This window comes from Pelmatolapia mariae, linkage group LG8, assembly GCF_036321145.2.
Source record: "Pelmatolapia mariae isolate MD_Pm_ZW linkage group LG8, Pm_UMD_F_2, whole genome shotgun sequence".
In the NCBI taxonomy this organism is placed as follows: Eukaryota; Metazoa; Chordata; class Actinopteri; order Cichliformes; family Cichlidae; genus Pelmatolapia; species Pelmatolapia mariae.
Window position 1 is genome coordinate 6033585 of NC_086234.1, and position 20586 is coordinate 6054170.

The 20586-nt window shown below is 39.8% G+C and overlaps 1 protein-coding gene across 1 annotated transcript in view; it reads left to right on the plus strand.

Moving 5' to 3' along the window:
• The window catches only part of myo1d (myosin 1D), a 118995-nt gene that overhangs the window by 67844 nt on the left and 30565 nt on the right, over positions 1-20586 (plus strand). The window contains exons 17-21 of the mRNA XM_063482599.1: positions 1486-1709; positions 3015-3153; positions 4154-4258; positions 4457-4570; positions 17273-17427. Coding sequence (XP_063338669.1) covers positions 1486-1709; positions 3015-3153; positions 4154-4258; positions 4457-4570; positions 17273-17427 — 737 coding nt within the window. The remainder of the gene's footprint in view (positions 1-1485; positions 1710-3014; positions 3154-4153; positions 4259-4456; positions 4571-17272; positions 17428-20586) is intronic.

Consider the following 20586-nt stretch of genomic DNA (forward strand, 5'->3'; position numbering starts at 1 on the left):
TACACTGGCTGCCTGTCCGTCAGAGGATAGACTTTAAAGTTCTGATGCTGGTTTATAAAGCTCTGAATGGTTTAGGACCAAAATACATCAGTGACCTCCTGACCCAGTATGAACCTTCCAGATCCCTCAGGTCATCTGGATCCGGTTTTTTATCAGTTCCCAGAGTCAGAACCAGACACGGAGAAGCTGCATTCAGCTTTTATGCTCCATATATCTGGAACAAACTCCCAGAAAGCCTCAGATCAGCTGAAACACTCAGTTTATTTAAATCCAGGTTGAAGACTCACCTATTCTCAGCTGCTTTTGAATAAAGCACCAAATCCACACTTTTAAGCTTAAATTTCAAAACTTACATTTTAACTACTGACTTTATCTACTGTTCTGATTTTATCTACTGTTTTGATTTTTGATTTTAAATACTGTTTTGTTTGTTTGTTTGTTTGTTTGTTTGTTTGTTTGTTTGCTTGTCTTAATCAATTTTAAATCGTGCTTTTTATTTGTTTTTGTTTTTAATGTCTCTGTAAAGCACTTTGAATCACCTTGTTGTTGAATTGTGCTATATAAATAAACTTGCCTTGCCTTGCCTTGCCTTGTTTGAGAGTGGAGGAAGCACCAATCACAACAGTGTGACGAACAGCCGTATGAACAGTTTCTCTACGTCCCCACCGCTTTGGAGACCTTACTTTTGGGATTGCACTCACACTGTACAGAAATAAATCAAAATACACCACAGTATTACTTTACATTTGTTGGTTTAGTTTACATATTCGAAAAACAGTGTGAAAAAGTGTGGCTTAAAGTGTGGTTGGTAATGCAGAGTAATTTCAGTGTTTGCGCAGTAGTCTCCATAAACAGTTTATCGCTTTAAAATGTGCACCTACAGCCACGCATCCTGAATTCAGGTTCTTGTTTATCTAGAAGTTAAATTTGTCCCTATTCCATTACTCCTTTAAACCATGGTTACAAAAATGCTGCTGTATTGAACATTTTAACTGCAGATAAGCTGTGGCTACACCTGGTTAATCAATGCTGGAGTGTCTGACCCATTGCTAGTTAAACCTTTACACTGTTCTCAGCCAAACACAGGAATCCACACCACTCAGCCATAAAAACAGGCCACTGTTACACTACTGTGAAGAATTCCTTCATTTTTACAGCAGTTTCAGCCAGACTATGTTTGTAACATACAGTATGTAGTTTTAAATCACATGTGAAGGTTTTTATTAGCTCACTATAGAGATGGATTGGATTTTCTATGAAAGGCAAACTTGGCCTGTCATCCCAAATCCCAAATGATGGAGTTGCCTTGCAAAGTTATCAAAATATCATTTTGCATTATGAGCAGAAAGAGAGGCAATAATAAGCCATAAAACCCAGAGTGATGATTGCCATAAAGCACTTAAAAGTACTTTCTATGTGGAGATCTGTACTGTAATTGCAATAAAATTATATGTATGTATTCTTTATGTGAACCCTTGTCTTCAGGTGTGGAGAGGAACTATAGCCAGAATGCGGTACAGACGCATGCGAGCTGCCCTCACCATCCTGCAGGCCTACCGACGCTACAAGGTCAAGTCCTACATCCGTGAGGTCAACCGTCGCTTCAAAAACGTGCGATCCATGAAGGATCATGGCAGGCACGTGAAGTGGCCCACGCCCCCCAAGGTTCTGCGCAGGTTTGAAGAGGCGCTCAAGAACATCCATAGCAGGTACTCCACTAGAAAACATCTGCCGAGATAGATTTTTAAACAGGCCCATCATGTATGTAAGGGTGTTTCTACTCCTATAATTGGTTGATGCTAGTCTGGAATAATTGAGTAGACTGTAGAGTTGTAACTTTTCCCTGTTGTTTTGTTTTTGCAAAGAGAAAACTACAAGCAAACCAGAATCTATCTTTGTAAACCGTGTGAGAACGTTTAACCTGCTTGTCGGCCAAATGTGTCTAGGGCTGGGTTTATAAGTAGAGGATATCAGGTGAGCGCTTGGTTAATTTTATAGCTGGTTGGTACAGTTTGTTTAATCTGCACACCTAACATTAATTTTAGAGTTTGTGTACTCCCAGAATTCAAAGCGTACGTGGCTATAGAGAGATCTTTAGCTCAGACTTGCAGTGTCCATGTGGCAGATCGAGGTGGGATCACATTCTCACCATAAATAAATATGAATGTTAGGAGTAAATTCTCCTTGTTATCCACTATTTTAGAATACAGCACCTTCTTCCTGTATTGACTTTTGTTGCTCCTGCCCCGAACACATCTAGCCAACAGGCAGACAGAACATTCTTATAAGGCTTATGGTTCACTATAAGTTTGCTTTCTTTGTTTTCTCTGTGAAAAGAAACAAACCACAGGACAAAACTACAAGTTTAAAAGAGTAAATGAACTGTTAAACTTGTAGAAGCAAATATCAGCTTTTAATGATGACCAACTGTTGTTGTATTATACGTTCAGAAGAGAAACAGAAGGTGAACCTTTTTCAAACAAAATGCTTTTAAATTGTTCTCTTTTGAAGAAAATCGCTTTCCTAAATTGGCTGAACTAAAAGTAAATCTGACTCCAACCACAGGAGACAACACATGCCCTCCAGTGTTATTTTACATCCAGATGAGTCTTTTTGAAGCAACTTACACATGTTTCCTTCTGCCTTGGGCTCACACTGGGCATTGATTTTTCTCTCTCCATCAAAGGCTCATCACTTCCTTTCATCCCATTGTCTGTTTGTTTGCCTTTTTTCTATTTGAAGCCGGACACAGTGAGAAAATAACCCTCCTAGAGAATTATGTTGGCTGTCAGTAAGTACAGTACAGTAAAGACGGGGTCGACTGCAGTCCTGCTGCAACACCCCACTGACCTGACTACAGTAACAAGGCTCTGTGCAGCATCCTTTATATAGAAAGTTCGATTTTCCTCCATTCTAAGTTTGCTGTGTGTGTGTGTGTGTGTGTGTGTGTGTGTGTGTGTGTGTGTGTGTGTGTGTGTGTGTGTGTGTGTGTTTTTGGATGCGTTTACCTCCAGGTGGTGGGCATGGACACTGATCAAAGGCTTATCTCCAGAGGAGACCCTGCAGGTGAGGGCCAAGGTAGCCGGCCTGGAGGCCCTGAAGGGCCAGAGGGCTGATTTGGGGCTGCAACGGGCCTGGGAAGGAAACTATCTGGTGAGTAGGAGGGGTATCCAGTCATGAAAAAGACATATTTTACAGAGTGAAATTGGCACTGCTAGCTTTGTTCATGCAGGCTTTGTCTCCTGCAGCTTGCATCAGCTGCTGTTTCTCGGTGGCTGAAATCCAGATCAGACGTAGTTATTGAACCTCAATGCTGTGCAGTTTGTAGCATGAAACGCTGAAAAATAGAGTACCCTGCTGGTATTAAACATGTGATTTAATTCATTCATTGTTTTCTGACTCTTCAATCAGACAATGTTTAATTATACTGCCTGCATCCAAACTTAAAACCCTGGTTTATTTTCTTTTGGATTCAGGTATTAATCAGTCTGATCATCGCTCATAACATCCTATTTCACTTCAAAGTTTCAAAGTTGTAGACCACGAACCAATAAGTGATGATATGGTGGCCTTGTCTAACTTTTATATACACTTTATGGAGAAATCTTCCAGTTAAAAACAAAGGAAAAGTGTTTAGTCTCATTCTTTGAGCAGATTTATTAAAGAAAGTATCAAGCAAGACAAGAAACAAACAGTGTGATATGAATGGAAAATAAGCCTAAAAAGAAGGGAAGCAGTTTTACACCTTGCATTTAGCTTACAGACCTCAATTACACCCGGTGGACATTAGAAGACATAAGAAGATAAGCATCTTAACAATGTAATGTTGGCTCAGCTGTTTTCCCAGTAAATAGTAATTACTATAGAGTGTGAATACTGGACTGAAGGAATGTACCCAATTAAGCCAGGGTTATTTATCAGTGGATGTTGTGGCTGTCTTTAGGTTAATTATATATGATTCAAACAATTTATTAATTTAAAACTCTTGCAATGAAAACATTTTCATTGTGAGATAATACATTCATTAAACCAATAAAATGCATGCATAAATAGGATATTTATAAGCTCATCTTAACTCGGGCAGGTTGTGAATTAATTCGAGTTAAACTGGAATATTTTGATAAGTTTCTTGTGGTGTGTGCGTGTCTGACAGAAGCGAGACAGCCCTGACACGGCAGCATCGTTCACACTGGTCTCAAGCGATCTGCAGCGGAAAGACAAATTCATGAGAGTCCTGTTCTCCTGCAACGTACGCAAGGTAAAAGGTTTTCAGAGCAGATATCCATGACTTTACCACATGTGCACACACTCACAACACGTGTCTGTGTGTACAAAGACATAAACCCAGCTGCTGATGGCTCACAACATTTCCCTGCAGGGTGTGTAAATGTCACCGTGTTTGTGTGCACCTACTGTATCCCGTGGTGTCACTAATGAGGAGCTTTGTGTTTCCCAGATCAACCGTTTCCACAAGTCGGAGAACCGGGCTGTGCTCATCACTGACCGCCACCTGTACAAGATGGACCCCCTGAAGCAGTACAAACCCATGAAGAGCATCCCCCTCTACAACGTATGACACTCTTTGTTTTACCGCTTCTTTTACTGTAAACAGACAAAATCAGCTCTATAGATACTGCTGTAACAGACCCTGTAGTTCAGGGGTTACATGCTGTTTATCTGTTTAGTGGAGATATCATCTTAGTTTCAGGAGTGGGACCACTCCTCCTTCACGCCCCCTCCGGCCTCAGGCTTTAAAAGCCCCCCTTCACCAATACCTGCTGTTCTCATTTTCATGCCCCACCCTCCCCCCCTATTTTCCCTCTCTTCTCCTCTTCTCCTCTCTTCCTTTCCTTCATTCACTTCTCGTTAGTACATGGGGATCTGCCTGGCCCGGGAGTCGTTGCCAGTCCCCTTCGAGGCCTTCCCCCAAACCACAACACCAGTTCACATTTCCTCATCCCTCATCGCCCATCGTTACCAAGGATGTGGTCCCAGCTAGTGAAATGTAACATAAAGTGTTCTCGATGTAAATTCATAAAAGACGTTGTTAGTGTCGCAGATGTGGGTCAGAATGAGACACTTGAGTCGTTTCTACCTGAAACATCATAAATTATATAGAAATTCATAGAATATGCATAAATAAGTTTGTTGATTTAAACTTTAAAGTTTTGCAATTAAAAACGGTAATTTAACATAGAAATAGTTAGCTGTGAGTAGCAGCTACTCATAGCTATGTATTCTTACACAAATGCAAAGTAAGGGGTTTTATCATAGTGGTGAAATAAATATAAAAAACTGATTTTAAGCTAAGCCTTTTCCTTTTTTTTTTTTTTTTTTTTTCAAATCTCTTTATTTGGTTTTCCAGTTTTCTTTATCATAAAGGCAACTAAGATTCAAATATAAATGGTTACATATATACAATAAAGATTAAACAAAATCAGAACAAAACAAAAAGAAAAAGCAACAACAAACACTGAAAGAACGTTAGACAGAGGATGCTATTAATCGAACTACCAATTAGGCTCAGTGATCATTTATGTCTGTACAGTATTGAAGAAATCTATAAATGGTTGCCAGGTTGAATGGAATTCCTCCAACCTTCCCCTTAATAGGAGTTTAATTCTTTCCAGCTGCAAGTGTCTCAATACATCTTGTGTTAACGCTGATGTGGTAGGAGGCCCCTTTTGTTTCCAATTTAGTAGAATTAAACGGCGTGCCAGCAGTGTCACAAAACGTATCACATTATGTTGGGTGGCTGATAGGTCTACAACAACCGGCTTCACTCCAAATAAAGCACAGATTGGGTCTGGCTTAAGTGTTTTTTTAAGAATTGTAGACAGTATATGAAAGACATTTTTCCAATATGTTGCTATACGGGGACAATTCCAAAACATATGCGCCAGTGAAGCAGGTTGCTGTTTACATCTTTCGCAGGACGAGTTTACATTGGGGAACATCTTTGACAGTTTCAACTTTGATAAATGAAGTCTATGTAACACTTTAAACTGCAAGAGTCCATGACGAATACAGACAGAGGAAGAGTGTACATTTTCCTGGGCTTTTGTCCATTGACTGTCTGTGATTCTTGTACCAAGGTCACACTGCCAGGCCTCTCTCAGATAGTCAAGTGTGACAGTTCCATCCAGTTGTGACAGCGCATTGTGAATTTTTGTAATCAGTCCTTTCTTGAGTGGATCAAACTGAAATAAGTTATCTAAGGCAGAGTCTGGGGGCCGATCTGGAAAAGATGGAAAAAGCCTCCTTACAAAACATCTGATCTGTAAGTATTTGAAAAAGTCATTACTGTGTAAGTCAAATTTTTCTTGCAGTTGCCGAAATGTGGGAAAAACCTTGTTGATGAATAAGTCCTTTATTGAGTGCAGCCCCTTGTGGTTCCATTGGAGAAATGAAGTGTTTGAAAGTGATGGTGTGAATGTTACGTTATTCGTGAGTGGAGTTAATATGGAGGCTTCCTTCCACCCGAAATGTTTCCTTATCTGTGTCCAGATTTTAATTGTATGAGAGACTACAGGATTTTTAAAGTCATGTTTAGGGATAGGGAGAGCTGAATAGATCATAGCTTCTAATGAGGAGGGGTAACAGCTTTCATTCTCCATCGCTGTCCAGTCGGCCCCCTCAGTGCGCAACCACAACGACATGGAACGAACATTACATGACCAATAATACAGACGGAAGCATGGTAATCCCATCCCTCCCTGACATGTCGGTCTCTGCAAGTAGCCTTTCTTGATTCTTGGATTCTTTCTGTTACATATGAAATAGGATATTAAAGAGTCTAATTTATTAAAAAAGGCTTTATTAATCACAATAGGGATACACTGAAATAAAAACAAGAATTTGGGAAGAATATTCATTCTAACAATGTTTATCCTCCCTGCCAGTGAAATTGGTAGATTAATCCATTAGTCTATGTTATTTTTTGTTTCCTCATATAATTTAGAGAGATTATGTTTGAATAAACCATAATAATCCTGAGTGATATTTATTCCAAGATATCGGAACTGATTAGAAACCCGAAATGGTAAGGCATTGAAACTACTTGGGTTGCCTATTGCTTTAGAGTTGATTGGGAACAGCACACTTTTAGATAAATTCAATTTGTATCCTGACACTTCTCCGAAATTCTGCAAAATTTCCATGATGACCGGGACTGATTTTGCAGGGTTAGAAATATACAGTAGTAAATCATCTGCGTAAAGCGAGACTTTACGTTCTGCTTTTCCCCTTCTGATCCCTGTATATTCGTCTGTTGAGCGCAGTAGAAGAGCTAAAGGTTCAATAGCTAATGCAAAAAGCAGAGGTGAAAGAGGACAGCCTTGTCTTGTTGAGCGATTCAGGTCGAAATAGTCGGAGTGGACGTTGTTTGTTTGTACCGACACTTTCGGTTGGGTGTATAGTAGTTTAACCAGAGAGATAAATTTAGGGCCAAATCCGAACCTCGACAGGGTCAAGAAGAGATAATCCCACTTGACCCTGTCGAAGGCCTTCTCCGCGTCCAAAGAAAGCAAAATTTCAGGATTAGGATTATGCTTGTCTTGCGTATAGATAATGTTTAAAAGTCTTCTAATATTAAAAAACAGCTGCCTGTCTTTGATAAATCCTGTTTGGTCCTGAGATATAATTGTTGGCATGACCGTTTCCAGGCGTGTTGCTAAAATCTTTGCAAGTATCTTATTATCTACATTAATTAAGCTGATCGGTCTATATGAAGCCGGGTCTAAAGGATCCTTTTCTTTTTTATAAATCAAAGAAATGCTTGCCTGATATAGAGTCGGCGGTAGGGCTTTTTTGTCCAGCGCCTCATTATATACTTCTAGTAACAGGGGTGAGATGCGGTCTTTAAAGGCCTTGTAAAATTCTGAAGTATAACCGTCTGGACCCGGAGCCTTGGAGTTCTGTAAATTATCTATTGCCTGCTGTATCTCTTGTATAGTTATGGATTTTTTGAGTTGTTCTACTTTGTCTGGGTTGATCACAGGTACACTAAACTTGTTAAAGAACATCTCAAATAGTGCGGGGTTCTTTTTTGATTCTGAGGTGTATAAGTCTGCGTAGAAACTTTTGAATATACCATTTATCTCCTTTGGGTCCCTCGTTATTTGTCCCGTATTGGTGCGAATTTCTGTGATCAATCTTGTTGCTGCTTGTCTCTTGATTTGTTGTGCTAGAACTTTACCCATCCTTTCCCCCTGTTCATAATATTTATATTTTGCCCTGGTTAGAAGCTTGACTGTTCTTGCGGTATACATCAAATCCAAATCGGCTTGCAGGGACAGTTTCTTCTTGTGCAAGACTGTCGAGGGCTGCGCCGTGTGTTGTCTGTCTACTTCCTAGCCTTTTCCTTTTAAAATACCGCTTCAGGCCTTTCAGAATTCCCCTCGTAAAACTGTCCATTTACTTTCCAACCAGCCAATTTGTCCACTGGAATTACTCGAAACTCTTTGTAGACATTTGCAACCAATGCTCAGAATCCTTTACATTATATCTTATTTAAGAAATGTTCATAAAACACTAAAAAAGAATAAAAAAAATAAATGAGTGGCACTCGAGAAAAGGAGGCTATCATGGCTTATACTTGTGGTATATGAATTGTTATTGTTATTGTTTGTTCAGAAACTATCCTGAACCTGAACCCTGCTAAGGTACAAAGCCACAGCATCCAGGCTATGCTGCAGTTTGTTGAGATTTTATGCAACACTGTTCACTGTTGTGCTAATGTGTTTTTTCCATATGAGTGTTTATAAGTTTTACATACTCCATCCATTGTTTTCTTCTAGCTCTACTGTACTTGGGATATTAGATGACTAAACTTGCTGATCTGAGTCATAGTTAAAGTGTAGCTTTCTGATACCAGCCCCAGATGATAGATAGGTGGATCTAAATACCCTTTCTCTGATCAATATCAAACAGATATTAGACCAAATGACAGTGAGTGCGTGAGGGTTCATATGATAAGGCATGAATTTATTTATTGCTGAACCCCAGCCATGTATCTGTATAGCACCAATTTAAACTCCCAATTTACTGCAGAATTTAATATGACCTACTTATGGCCAAGTTAAATTGTTTACTGCATTTAACTGAAATCATATATTGGAAATTAAGAACCTGCTCCTGTGGAATAAGAAGTATGAATTGCCTGGTGTAATTATGCGTAAAGTGAAAGCAGGAATTTGAATCATTCTTCTCATGCTGTACATTAGTTTTAAACTTTATGTTTAGTATTTAGTAATGGAGTGCTGCTCAGGAGGTTTCCTGTAATTACAGACTCTTAGGTATTTTTTTCAGTTGATTAACTGCTTGGTCTGTCAACATGCTGTACAATGGTACAAATATTAGAAACGTTTGCTCAGACTAATTGGCTTAAAATGATCATTTAAATGAGTTTAAATGATATATTTTTAACTATTGGGCAAGCAAATTCCATCAGTTGTACGTGCAAAAATCCCATTCTTTTAAACTTTCGATCATGTCTTGAGGGAATTTCTTCGAGTTCATCTGAATCTGCAAAAACACATCTCCTCACATAAATCAGAATCTTATCTGAGAAACAGGAGGTGAGATTGTGACCATGTTTCATCTGTGGTTGTGTATTGAATTGGTGTTATGAATCTAGCATCCCCACTTTGAAGTGGTGATTGTTATATCGATCTACTGGGTTGCCAAGTTGAAGATGTGTGTCAGTAATCCAAGTTTTACAAATCATTGTAGCAACATCCCCAAGTTTATCTTCTGAAAGTAGAATTTTCCTGGCAAAACATTTTATTTGATTCTTTTTAAATTAATTTCCTTTTAAAGTTTCACATGAGTGCGGACAAACATGAATATAAAATTGGTGGCTGGTGAAGCATCGAACCCTCCTAACTGATGTCCTGCTGTATGTTAGAACCAGCAAACAACAAACAGAAAGAGGAAGCAGTGTGAGTGGCTTCCTGAATCTGTAGCAAAGGTGACAGTATTGATTTCCCACCAGCCTGTTATCCTGTGGCAGTGTGTCAATATGCAAAAAATCTCATTCAGCTTTGCAGTTGGCTGGTTTTAATTCACATTCTCACTGTGATACGTCCATTAATGCTGCTGCATGCACACAGCACAGGAGGCTGTTTCCATGGTAAATGTGTCCTGTATGATTCATGCTGCCATTTATTACAGCCTTAAACATCATTTAAGGTTAACTGCTGCTATTATTATAACAGCTTATTATTATAAGGTCAGTAGATGATTGATCCTGGTTTCAGTTTGTCCTTGTATGCTTCTAAACTGATTATTATACTACCCCTAGTCTCTTACTGTAACTGAATAACTTGGCATGCTCAGAAGTCTGCTTATTTGCTTTCTTGCTGCAAGTTAGATTAGCCGTGTGCTTTTGCATTTGGGGTTCTTGACAAGCTGCACATTAACTTGGTGTTTATGCTGACCCTAGCAGTTTCTAAGCTGCACACTTCCCATTTTAACATCTCTCACTGTTTCTTCTTCACGTTTAAAATGTGTCACTTAATGCTGAAAACCTCCAGTGAACGTTTAGTTTAATTTGTGTTCACTTCACAGCTGCTGAGATATTTGGCATTCCTCATTAGTTGAGGAATGTCTGCTTTTGGAAGTAGATCAGGTAAAATAATGATGGTCATGAGATGTTGAACTCATTTTACTGATATTATCAAACCTGGCTGTCGCTAATACAAGCATGCTCCAAAATAACTGCTGGACTGTCCCTGAGATAAATTTAAGCTCTGGGTGCCATCGCAGTCCTAGAAAAAAAGTCTGACCACTTGGCAGCAGCATCTCTGGCCAGTTACGCTGGGCTTTATTTACGCCAGTCTTTATTTAAACGAATGAACAGAGAGCCAAAACTTTATATCACTGATCATGTGGGTGTAAATTATACTTGCACAGTACAACAAGTTCATGTGTTTTTACTACGATAACAGGCCGACCACCACTCAGGTGAAATTCTTGAGATATAAAAGTTCTCTCTCACAGAGCATGTACAAACTAGTTTATACATTTAAAAGTAGAATTTCTTTCTTTTAAACTTTAATGAACATGTTACACAAACTTTTGGCATTTCTGTTTTGACCATCACCTGCTCTGCTGCGGTAAAATGGCACAAACCTTGCTTATGCTCTGCTTTTGCACCTCTGACCTTGGAGGTAAGGCAGAAATGAGATAGGAAGTGAAGGAGTAACGCATTAATCTCCGAGGCACATACGCCCCTGTCGTGTGGAAGAAATGAGTGAGATATGAGGCTGCTGTGCACTGACAACTATGACAAGAAACCCCAGCGTTGAATCTGACAAAGTGACAAGTGGGAATTAGAGAGCTTGTAGATGGACACCCAAATCCGGTATCGCTGCATCTGGAAGTGAAATTGGGAGATTGAGTTGAGACAGATGGTGGCAGACAGAGAGAGCAGCATGAGTTAAGGGGATTTTTAGTTATTGTTCATTCAGAGAGAGTGACACACACACACGCACGCATATGCACATCCTGAATTGATGTGTGAGGCATACAGAGGGCCATCAGTGTATAGTGAATGGTTTGTAGCATTCAAACTTTGACAGTAACACAATGGGAGTAGTTCAGTATACACAGAGCTCTACATGCAAACTGTATTTGGAGGGAAACGTGAGGACAGAGACATTCTGACAGCTCGTCTTTTGTCAGATTTGATCTAGAATATAAAAAAATTAGTGGTGATCTGAAATCGTACATTCAGTAATATTATGCATTTTTGTTATTAGGTTGGGCTCTTTAGTAAATACTCCCAACAGACGGCTGTTTACTGGAAATGATTACAGTGCCAAGCTTTTTAATGAAGTCATCAGCATTCACAAATTAGTGTCTGTACAATAGGAGGTACGCTTTTATTGTAAAAGATCCACAACTGTGCTTATAAGAAGTCCAGACTTCATTTAAATTTGGCTGGCCACCTGTTCAAAATCATCTCTTTCCTGCAGACACGTTCAGAGTGCTTGTGCGTACACCGCATCAATTTCTTCATTGACTTTAAATTTTCCTGAGAGCAAACATCATCTTCTGTATCACTGCTGATGAGCGCTGGGTTATCAGGCAACAACACAGGGACCACACAGCAATTTTCAGGGGAAGAGAGTGCAGAGTTCATGGTGATGCAACCAGACGCATGGTTCTCATTTATTTTTCCAACATTTACAGCTTTGTGCTGCCTGAATTCCCAGCCCAGGGTCACAATTGACATTGTGTGCCCTCTCACAGCACACTGAAAAGACAGGAGATTTTTCTTCACCACCTTCAACTGGCTTCCTGTAATTTTGTCCTCTTCAAACTGAAATTGAAGTTGCAGGATGGACATTTTTGCACAGAATAGGAGATTTAACACAGCACTGATGCACAAATGCAAGTGATCAGAACAGAATTTCCATGGTGTGATCTAAAAATGGCAGCAACCAAAGGTCCACATGTGCACAAAGAAACCGCCTTTAAGTGGAGATGGAAACAAATTTAAATAAAAACATCTTGCTCTAAACCAATAAATGCACAAAAACATAACACGGTCTTTAGGTGTCGAACTTTCATTCATCTTTTTTTTAATCCTTACATCACTGTCCCAGTGTGTACATAACACAAGACCTTTATGTAATAAATGTCAGACTGCAAGGGTGAGTGAATTGGTGAAGGTGAAAAAGTGCAAGAGCTGAAGGAAAGGTGGGTGAGGAGGAGCGGATAGAGATGTGGGCAGACAGCCACAGCAGCGTGACTTGGTGCTATTGATCGGACAAGGTCAAACAGAGGGGAGAGCAGTTAGCTCATTGTTGATTAGCAGTGATAGGCTAACACCACAGCATCCCCTTGGCTGCCCTATTCTGTGTATTTACTGCTGCTCCTGCAGGGCAGCTAAAAGGAAAGACCGGGCTGATAGATGGCCAAAACTGTAGTGAAGAGCCAACAACTGTCTGCCAGAGGATTTATATGCCAATTAATGCTGGGGTTTCACAAGTGAGATCATTGGCTTGTTATCGTTCATTGAAATAAAACAAAATAACGTTGAGGAAATGGTGAAATACTGATTCTGAATCGGTGGCTCGCGTTGCTTCTGTTTGCAATCGTTTTTCTGTCTTTTTTTCATTCTTTTTCTACCTCGTCTTCTTCCTCCCCCCCATTTCCTATCTAGTGCTGACTTTCCCCTCTCTCTTCTCTCTCCCGCCGTTGTTGTCATGCCAACTTCCCAGGAGACGGTGTTGTCATGGATACCGAGCGGCTGGGCAGATCAGCTGATGTCTGGTGTCATTCAAGCATGTGCACAAATCGGCCTCCTGTATGTGCGCTCTTTCCCTCCCTTCTTTGCAGTGAGCTCCCGCTCTCCTCATACCTCTCAACCAAACACAAACTAGAGCTGCAGTGTGACCACATATACTTTATTTACACACTCAGTTCAATAGTCTACATGCAGCTGTGTAGTGCGTGGTGTTTTTCTTGACCAGTTGACTCCAATAACTCAAAGCATTGAACACAAGAAGTGCCAGCTTATGCACTCCCTTAAACCTAAGATCAGGATATGATGAGGAATAAATTGTAATAATGCTATAAATTTATGCATCTGCAGTTTGAATGACCTTGCATTTTTGCAACCTGGATGGCTATAGAGCTTAAGTTATTATATTCATTTAATCACAGAGCACCCGCCCTTCCCATCTTAATTGGGCTTCTGGGATGTGTTATATAACCAATTATTTGATCCCCAAAGAATAAACTGGGAAAACCTGCTGTTCACATTTTGTCCTCTTGACATCCGTGGACCAATGAATGTCAGACCTGAGGGCACACAATTAAGACCTTTGTGATTTTGTCCAGGGGTTTGCTCAGAAGATACATCCAGTCATATTTGGCAAATGGGGAAAAACGTTCCTTGGAAAGCAAGCAATTCTTTTTAACTTGTTAATTGTGTATAATAGTTCCTGGTTTTTGAAAAAAGCATATTAACAAGAATCCTGAGTACAGCACCTCATTTGGCTTTTTATATTAATGTCTGATAGTAATGTTTGATAGAGAAAGTCATTTTCCAAAACAGTTGTTTTGGCTATATATATATATAGATAGATATAGTCAATTGGTTTAGAATGATTGGTCGGTTAAACAAACTAGTGAGCGTCTAGTGCTAAAATTCTCATCCCTTGCCAAAATGTTCTGCACATTCATTTGCAGATATGTTTTAAAAGAAGTTAAAAAGAACACAGATGGTGCCAGGTCATTACGACACTCAAACTACAGCTGTTACTTCATTAAGGATGTTGTAAGGCGTCATTGGTGCCGACCCCAACCCTAGCAACCGAACCCCAAGCCCAGTTTTTTTTTTTTTTTAAATGATGTTTTTTTGTTTTTGAATGTTAAAAAGTACATTTAATTGTAAAAGGCTGATGGTATATTGCTGTCACCCTGCTGGGCAGATGGGCAGTGTGGACACAGAAGTTTGTGAATGCGCTAACATTATAAAAACATTATGAAACTGATTCTATAGGTAAAAACCTCGGATGAGTTTGAATCTCATTGCCCTCAAACGTAAGGTCAAAGTCAAGGTCAGAGGCCAAGTTTTCTGAAAATCTTTGGAACACAATAAATCTAGAAAGGTGTTTATGTTTACTTTTAATTGATTAACTATTGAAACATCTATAACATGAAGTGTAAGAGTGAAAGGTCCACTCACAGTTTCACATTTCTTGCAATTTTCCATATCCTAAAGATAATCGGTTATTATTAACAAACAAGACAACAAAGAGGAGAACATGAAATATTGTTATGAAATAAATGGGATTCATCACATCTTTAAAAAGGCTCAAAAATTGTGCAGTCGTGTAGTCTACATAACAACTGCACTGAAAATCCTACAGTGTATAGCTAGTCGTCAATGCAGATCCAGAGTGTGTAGCGCCCAAATTGGGGGGCAGGACTAAAATATGTCAACATCTCCAAGTTTTGTTAAATATGTAACGGGATGACAGACGAGTCATTGAGCAGATGGCGGGGCAGATGAATGGCTCTAACAGATTCCATATTCTGGTTAAACTGATTTGGGGGAATCAAGACAGAGAAAAAAATGAGACAAGGAAGCGAATCTGAATGTATCATTACCCAACTCATTAGAACACCGACTGTCGTTCCAATCAATTAAGCCTTTAATATAAATGTAAATGTAATCGGCTCTTTGTAATTAACTGTGGGTGGATTGCTATACAGAGAGGCATGGCTTTAGGCTTTAATTCACGGTGATTACGTGAAGTGTTTGTTTCTGAAATCACGGGCATCATGTTGAGGCTAAATAAGCTAGCTGGTTGATTTGCCGCCGGTCGAAACCTGTCTGCTTGTCTGCCTGTGATGGGGAGTTTGTCTCGGCATTGCTCTCTGGTGATGGTTATTAGTGTAGCTGACTGGCTGCCCTCTGGCTATTTCCTCAACATTCACTGCCTTCAGTTCAACTTGGAAAGACAAATGAAGGGAGAAAAATGGCTAAAACCCTAGGGGAGATGACAAAGGAGACAAAGGAAAGCGAGGCTAAATAGAGGGCGGATATAGGATAAAGGAAAAAGTAATGGGAAGTTAATGAGACATGAAGCTCAGGTCTTCTTTTTTCTCCTGAAAAGTGTTTATCTGTAAAAATATTGGATTCTTCCTGCAGCTTTGTAGACCTGTGAAGCAGACAATCCAGCTGAAAAACTGAGTCTCCTTTTAACCCAGCTGCTTTAGTTCGGGGGCTCTAATTGGAAAAATTAGACTGGTCCTTTGAGGGCTAATCTATAAATCATCACTCCAGATGCTGATGACGTTCTCCACCAGAAGAAATCCCGTACACCAGTTGACACCAGAGACGGATACTGACTGATATTTGTCCGAGTAATTCATCACATCTTGTCGATAAATCACCAATTTGCCTTAGTGTAATAGTAATGATCTTTTCTTATTTATTCTGAGAAAATTCAAAAAGGGTTTTTTCATGATTCAAACAGAGTATTTCTTTTCTTTTCTTCTTTTCCATATACCATATACCCTGTATATGCATCCTTTTGGGGGACACATAAAAACAGGAACAAGCAGCAATATTTTGTACAATCCTATCATAAATGAAAAGTAAGGGGTAAAGTATGTTTAGCCTACACAATTTCTGCTAGAAGATCGAGCGGCTAATAGTTTCCTTTAAAATGAAGAAAACACAATGTTTAAAGAATAAAAGTACATGCCCAGCCTCGTCCCACTGTTGAAATTAACAAGATAAAGACGTGCATCTTGGAAAAAGACAAGACTAATGGAAGAAGATCATTAACATACACTGTGCTCTTCCTCAGACAGTTTGCTTCATATTGATATGATGGTATCACACAGTTTCTGCAGATTTGTTGGCGAAACATCCACCATGCGAATCTCCCATTCAAACACTCTCTGGGACTGAGATCTGGTGACTGATGGGCAGGTTTGAGTGGAGTAAACTTGCTGTTCAAGAAGCCAGTTTTAGTTCATGGATGGAAGCAGCCATCAAAGGATGGGTACACAGTGGTCATAACACAATAGATATGGTCGTTAACAATACTCAGACTGTGGCGTTTAATTGATGCTAAGGGGCACAAAATGTACCAAGGAAATATCCCCCACACCATTACACCTCCACCACCAGCCTGAACTGTTGATAAAAGGGAAGATATTTTCAGTTTCTTACACAAAATACTGACCCTACCACCTGAGGCAGAAATTGAGACCTTTCGTTCTGCCTTTCTGTCAGCTCAAAGCAGTCCAGCCATTTTTTTCTGGCATCAGTAGGACATTTTCTGGACCATTCTCTGTAAACCCTGGAGATGGTTCTGTAGGAAAATCCCTGCCCATCTGGCACCAACAAGGTTGCCATGATAAAACACATTTCTTTCCATTCTGATGATCACTTTGAACTTCAACAGGTCATCCTGAAATTCCTAAACACGTTCAGCTGCTGCTATGTGATTGACTGACTACATTAATGTGTTATGAGCCATTAAACAGGTGTACCTAGTAAAGTGGCAGGTGAGTGTAAGTAATTATTGTACTGACCAGTCCAAATCCTTCAGCTCTCTTCACTTTGCTTCCTGGTGAAGCAAGCTGTGGTGAAACCAAATTACTCCACTGATTTTCACATGCAACTGCAACACTGTAACAGTGCAAAGTGTTTGTTTGTGTATTTCTCTGTCTGTTTTATGTACATGTTTATCTGTGTTTAACTGCGTGTGTCCTTTCTCTCTCTATTTGTGTATCCCAGGTGACAGGGCTGAGCGTGTCCCCTGGGAAGGACCAGCTGGTTGTGTTCCACACCAAGGACAGCAGGGATCTCGTGGTGTGCCTTCAGGGTATGGTGCCTGCCAATGAGAGCCGCATCGGGGAGCTAGTTGGCACCCTGCTTAGCCATTTCAAGAGGTAAGCACTGAGGGAAACAAGTAGTAGTAAGAGGAAGGGCAACAGGCACTGGTGAAAGCAGAGTCACCTGTCTATGTGCCTCAATATGGTATGTTAAAATGTCCTCAAAAATGTTAGCTGTTCTGATTTAAAGACTTGTGGGTGACACGAGGTGAAGGTAGCTCATTTCTTCTATTTACTGTGTAGAGAAAACTGTTTCCAGTTAATAATCAGCATATTGTCCCCACTTAAACTGTGTGCGGCTCTCATTTGAGGTAATTTCCCGCATAGCTGCAGGAGCAACGTGCTTCCTAAATTGAGAAAATAATAAAATTGGCTCAATTGAATTTCTAGAACATTATGTCAAATCCAGTCACACTGGCTCATATGTGTGGTACTGGCTGATGTGACCTGTGGTTGCAGGATTATGAGGCAGTTAGAGGACGCAGCAGCAGCTGTCCCCACTTAAACCCTAATGTTCACCTAATAAGGACTCAGAGCGCTCTTCAGGACAGGATATTAATTCGTACATCATTTGTTGTTTTCCTGTTCAGCTGAGAAAGGCAGATTTATAATTGGGATAAAATGTTTGTTAATTCTTTCTAAAGCTATTGTTTTGTTTCTACATAGTTTTCTGTGTCCGCTTTAGGTCAAAAATGTGAAATGAATAAAAGTCAGTATGGATGCGCCAATCAGATGTTTTGATAGGACATCAGGCCAATCCTGATTAAAAAGCTGGATTGGTTCTTGGTGACAGCTGTCCAGTCTGTTCAGTTTAATTCTCAGTTGGTCTCTGTTTACTACGCCACGCGTCAGCATCATTGCATTGCTGAGGGAGAGATGTAACATACGTAGCATGGAGGAATCGTATCAGCAGAGAGTCTGCAGTTATGAGATATTTCACTTTTTTTGTAAATCTGCAGTTGTTTAACTTAACTGCAATCTCTGATCCAGTGAGCTGACATTACTGAGGAAGAGCTAGACTATTTTAGATTTATGTCATCATTTCAATGTTATTTCGCTTCACCTGTCTCTTGTATGTAAGGATGTTCATTCACAGTGAGACTGGGAGCAGGGAAAAGACAAATGCAGTAAAGATTGACACACTAATGTGAAATGAAACTACTGTTGTGAAAAAGTTGGGCTCTTTAAAATGGAAATAAAAATAGAATGCCCATCTAATAAATCAAATTTTATTCACATCAGAGGACATAGAAAACATATCAGATGTTTAAAATGAAGAAAAATATTGACTCATTTCAAATTTGATGACAGCAGCGTGGGAGAGGACCGTGCTTATCACTGTAGCATCTTCTCTTCTTTAATAATAACCTGTAAACATCTGGGAACTGAGGGGACCAGCTGAAGGATTTTTGGAGAGGATTTTTGACTGCAGACAGGGCAGTTCAGCACCCACACTCTTCTACTGTGAAGCCATGCTGCTGTAATAGATGCAGTATGCAGTTTGCTTAAATGCAGGCTTTGCTTAAATATGCAAAGCCTTTCCTGAATAAGACATCGTCGGGATGGGAGCACATGTTCCTCTAAAACCTGTATATAATGTACCCCCGTACGATCAGACATGTTGGCTTTTTAGTGAGCTTTGAGAGAAACCTGCTCCTCTTTAATCCAAAGGTTGCATATCCATGTTTTTGAAAAAGACTTTTACTTTTCCTCAGTCCATTTTAAATGAGCTTTAGCCCAGAAAAGATGTGTTTTTGGATCGTGTTCACATGTGGCTTCTTCTTCTTTGATACAGCTTTAACCTGCGTTTTTGGATGATGAGTTCTGGTAGTGTTCCTGAGCCCACGCAGTGGTTTTTCTTTGAATACTCATGCATATTTTTAATGTAGTGCCAAATGAGGGCCGAAAGATCTCAGGCATCAGAGATCTTCAGGCCCTTTCACACTAAAAATCTAAAGCTTTTGAAGATATTGTGTACTGTAGATAAAATCTGGGCCAAATATGTGGATCTATCCACTGTGGGGACCCCTTGCAAATAATCGAGCAGCCGAATGAGGTTATAAAAATTTCTTTAGTTCAGTAAATCTATATTTATTTGTTACAATTTTTTGATAAAGTTACACAGAACGATTTCCCATCTGTTCTTCACTGTGAGAAATATAGCTTGTTTTAGAAGCAGGCATCCAGTTAAGTCTGGGCATCTTTATTATTAAATCTTTTCAATTTGTGTCACCAGAAAGAAACATTTTTTTTTACCTTCTAAACTTAAAACAAATATAGTGGAGAAATTCCATGTATCCATCTTCTTCTGCTTATTCAGTTCAGGGTTGTGGGACTTGGGAAAAATTGTGTTTTTAAGTTCAGTTGACTGGTAATCATAGATTTTTATTTTTATTTGTTTTTTCAGCCCAGTAGTGTCACCAAAGTCTACAGCTGTGGACATCAGACATGCAGGTGATCAGTCCATCTTTTATTGACGGCATAAAAAAGTTTAACTTCGCCCCAGCTTGAACCCAGTTCATTTTATTTGACTTATTCGATTGGTTGTGTCGTGAGATTAAACAGGGTTACCACCTACGTGTGCGAAACGTGGTGTGGATCAGAAAATGGACAAAAACAGACAGAGCGTGTCTAAACGTGCAGTTCTTCTATAATTGCTGTTATGTGCTCCACCTGCAGTATTACGTATTGAAGTTAGGGAAAATTTCATCATGTCTTCAAATATAAATAAAACATTTTATCCACATCCAGTCGTCAGTCCAACAACTGGCGTATTCATTGGAGGGAGGTGTGTGAACAGTCATCTTTCATCCAAGCAGCACACACTCGCTGGTTATGGAAAAGATTACAAAGTCATCTATATGGGATTATTTTTTAAACGGGCAAAACCAGTTGCCCAGGGACTTGGCTGCAGCATTCAGATAAAAGATGCATCAAGCAAAGAAAACAGCCTCTTCTTCTATATCTTCTTTTGCTTCTTTTGGCTTCTCCCTTTAGGGGTTACTACAATGGATCATCTGCCTCCATCTCTTCCTACCCTAGCATCCTCTTCTGTCGACCAACCCTCTGCATGTCCTCTTTCACTTCATCTATCCTTGTCTGTTATCTTCCTCTTTTCCTCCTGCCTGGCAGCTCCATCTCCAACATCCTTTGTCCAGTCTAGTCACTATTCCTCCTCTGTACATGTCCAAACCTCAGCCACCAGCCTTGCCCCTC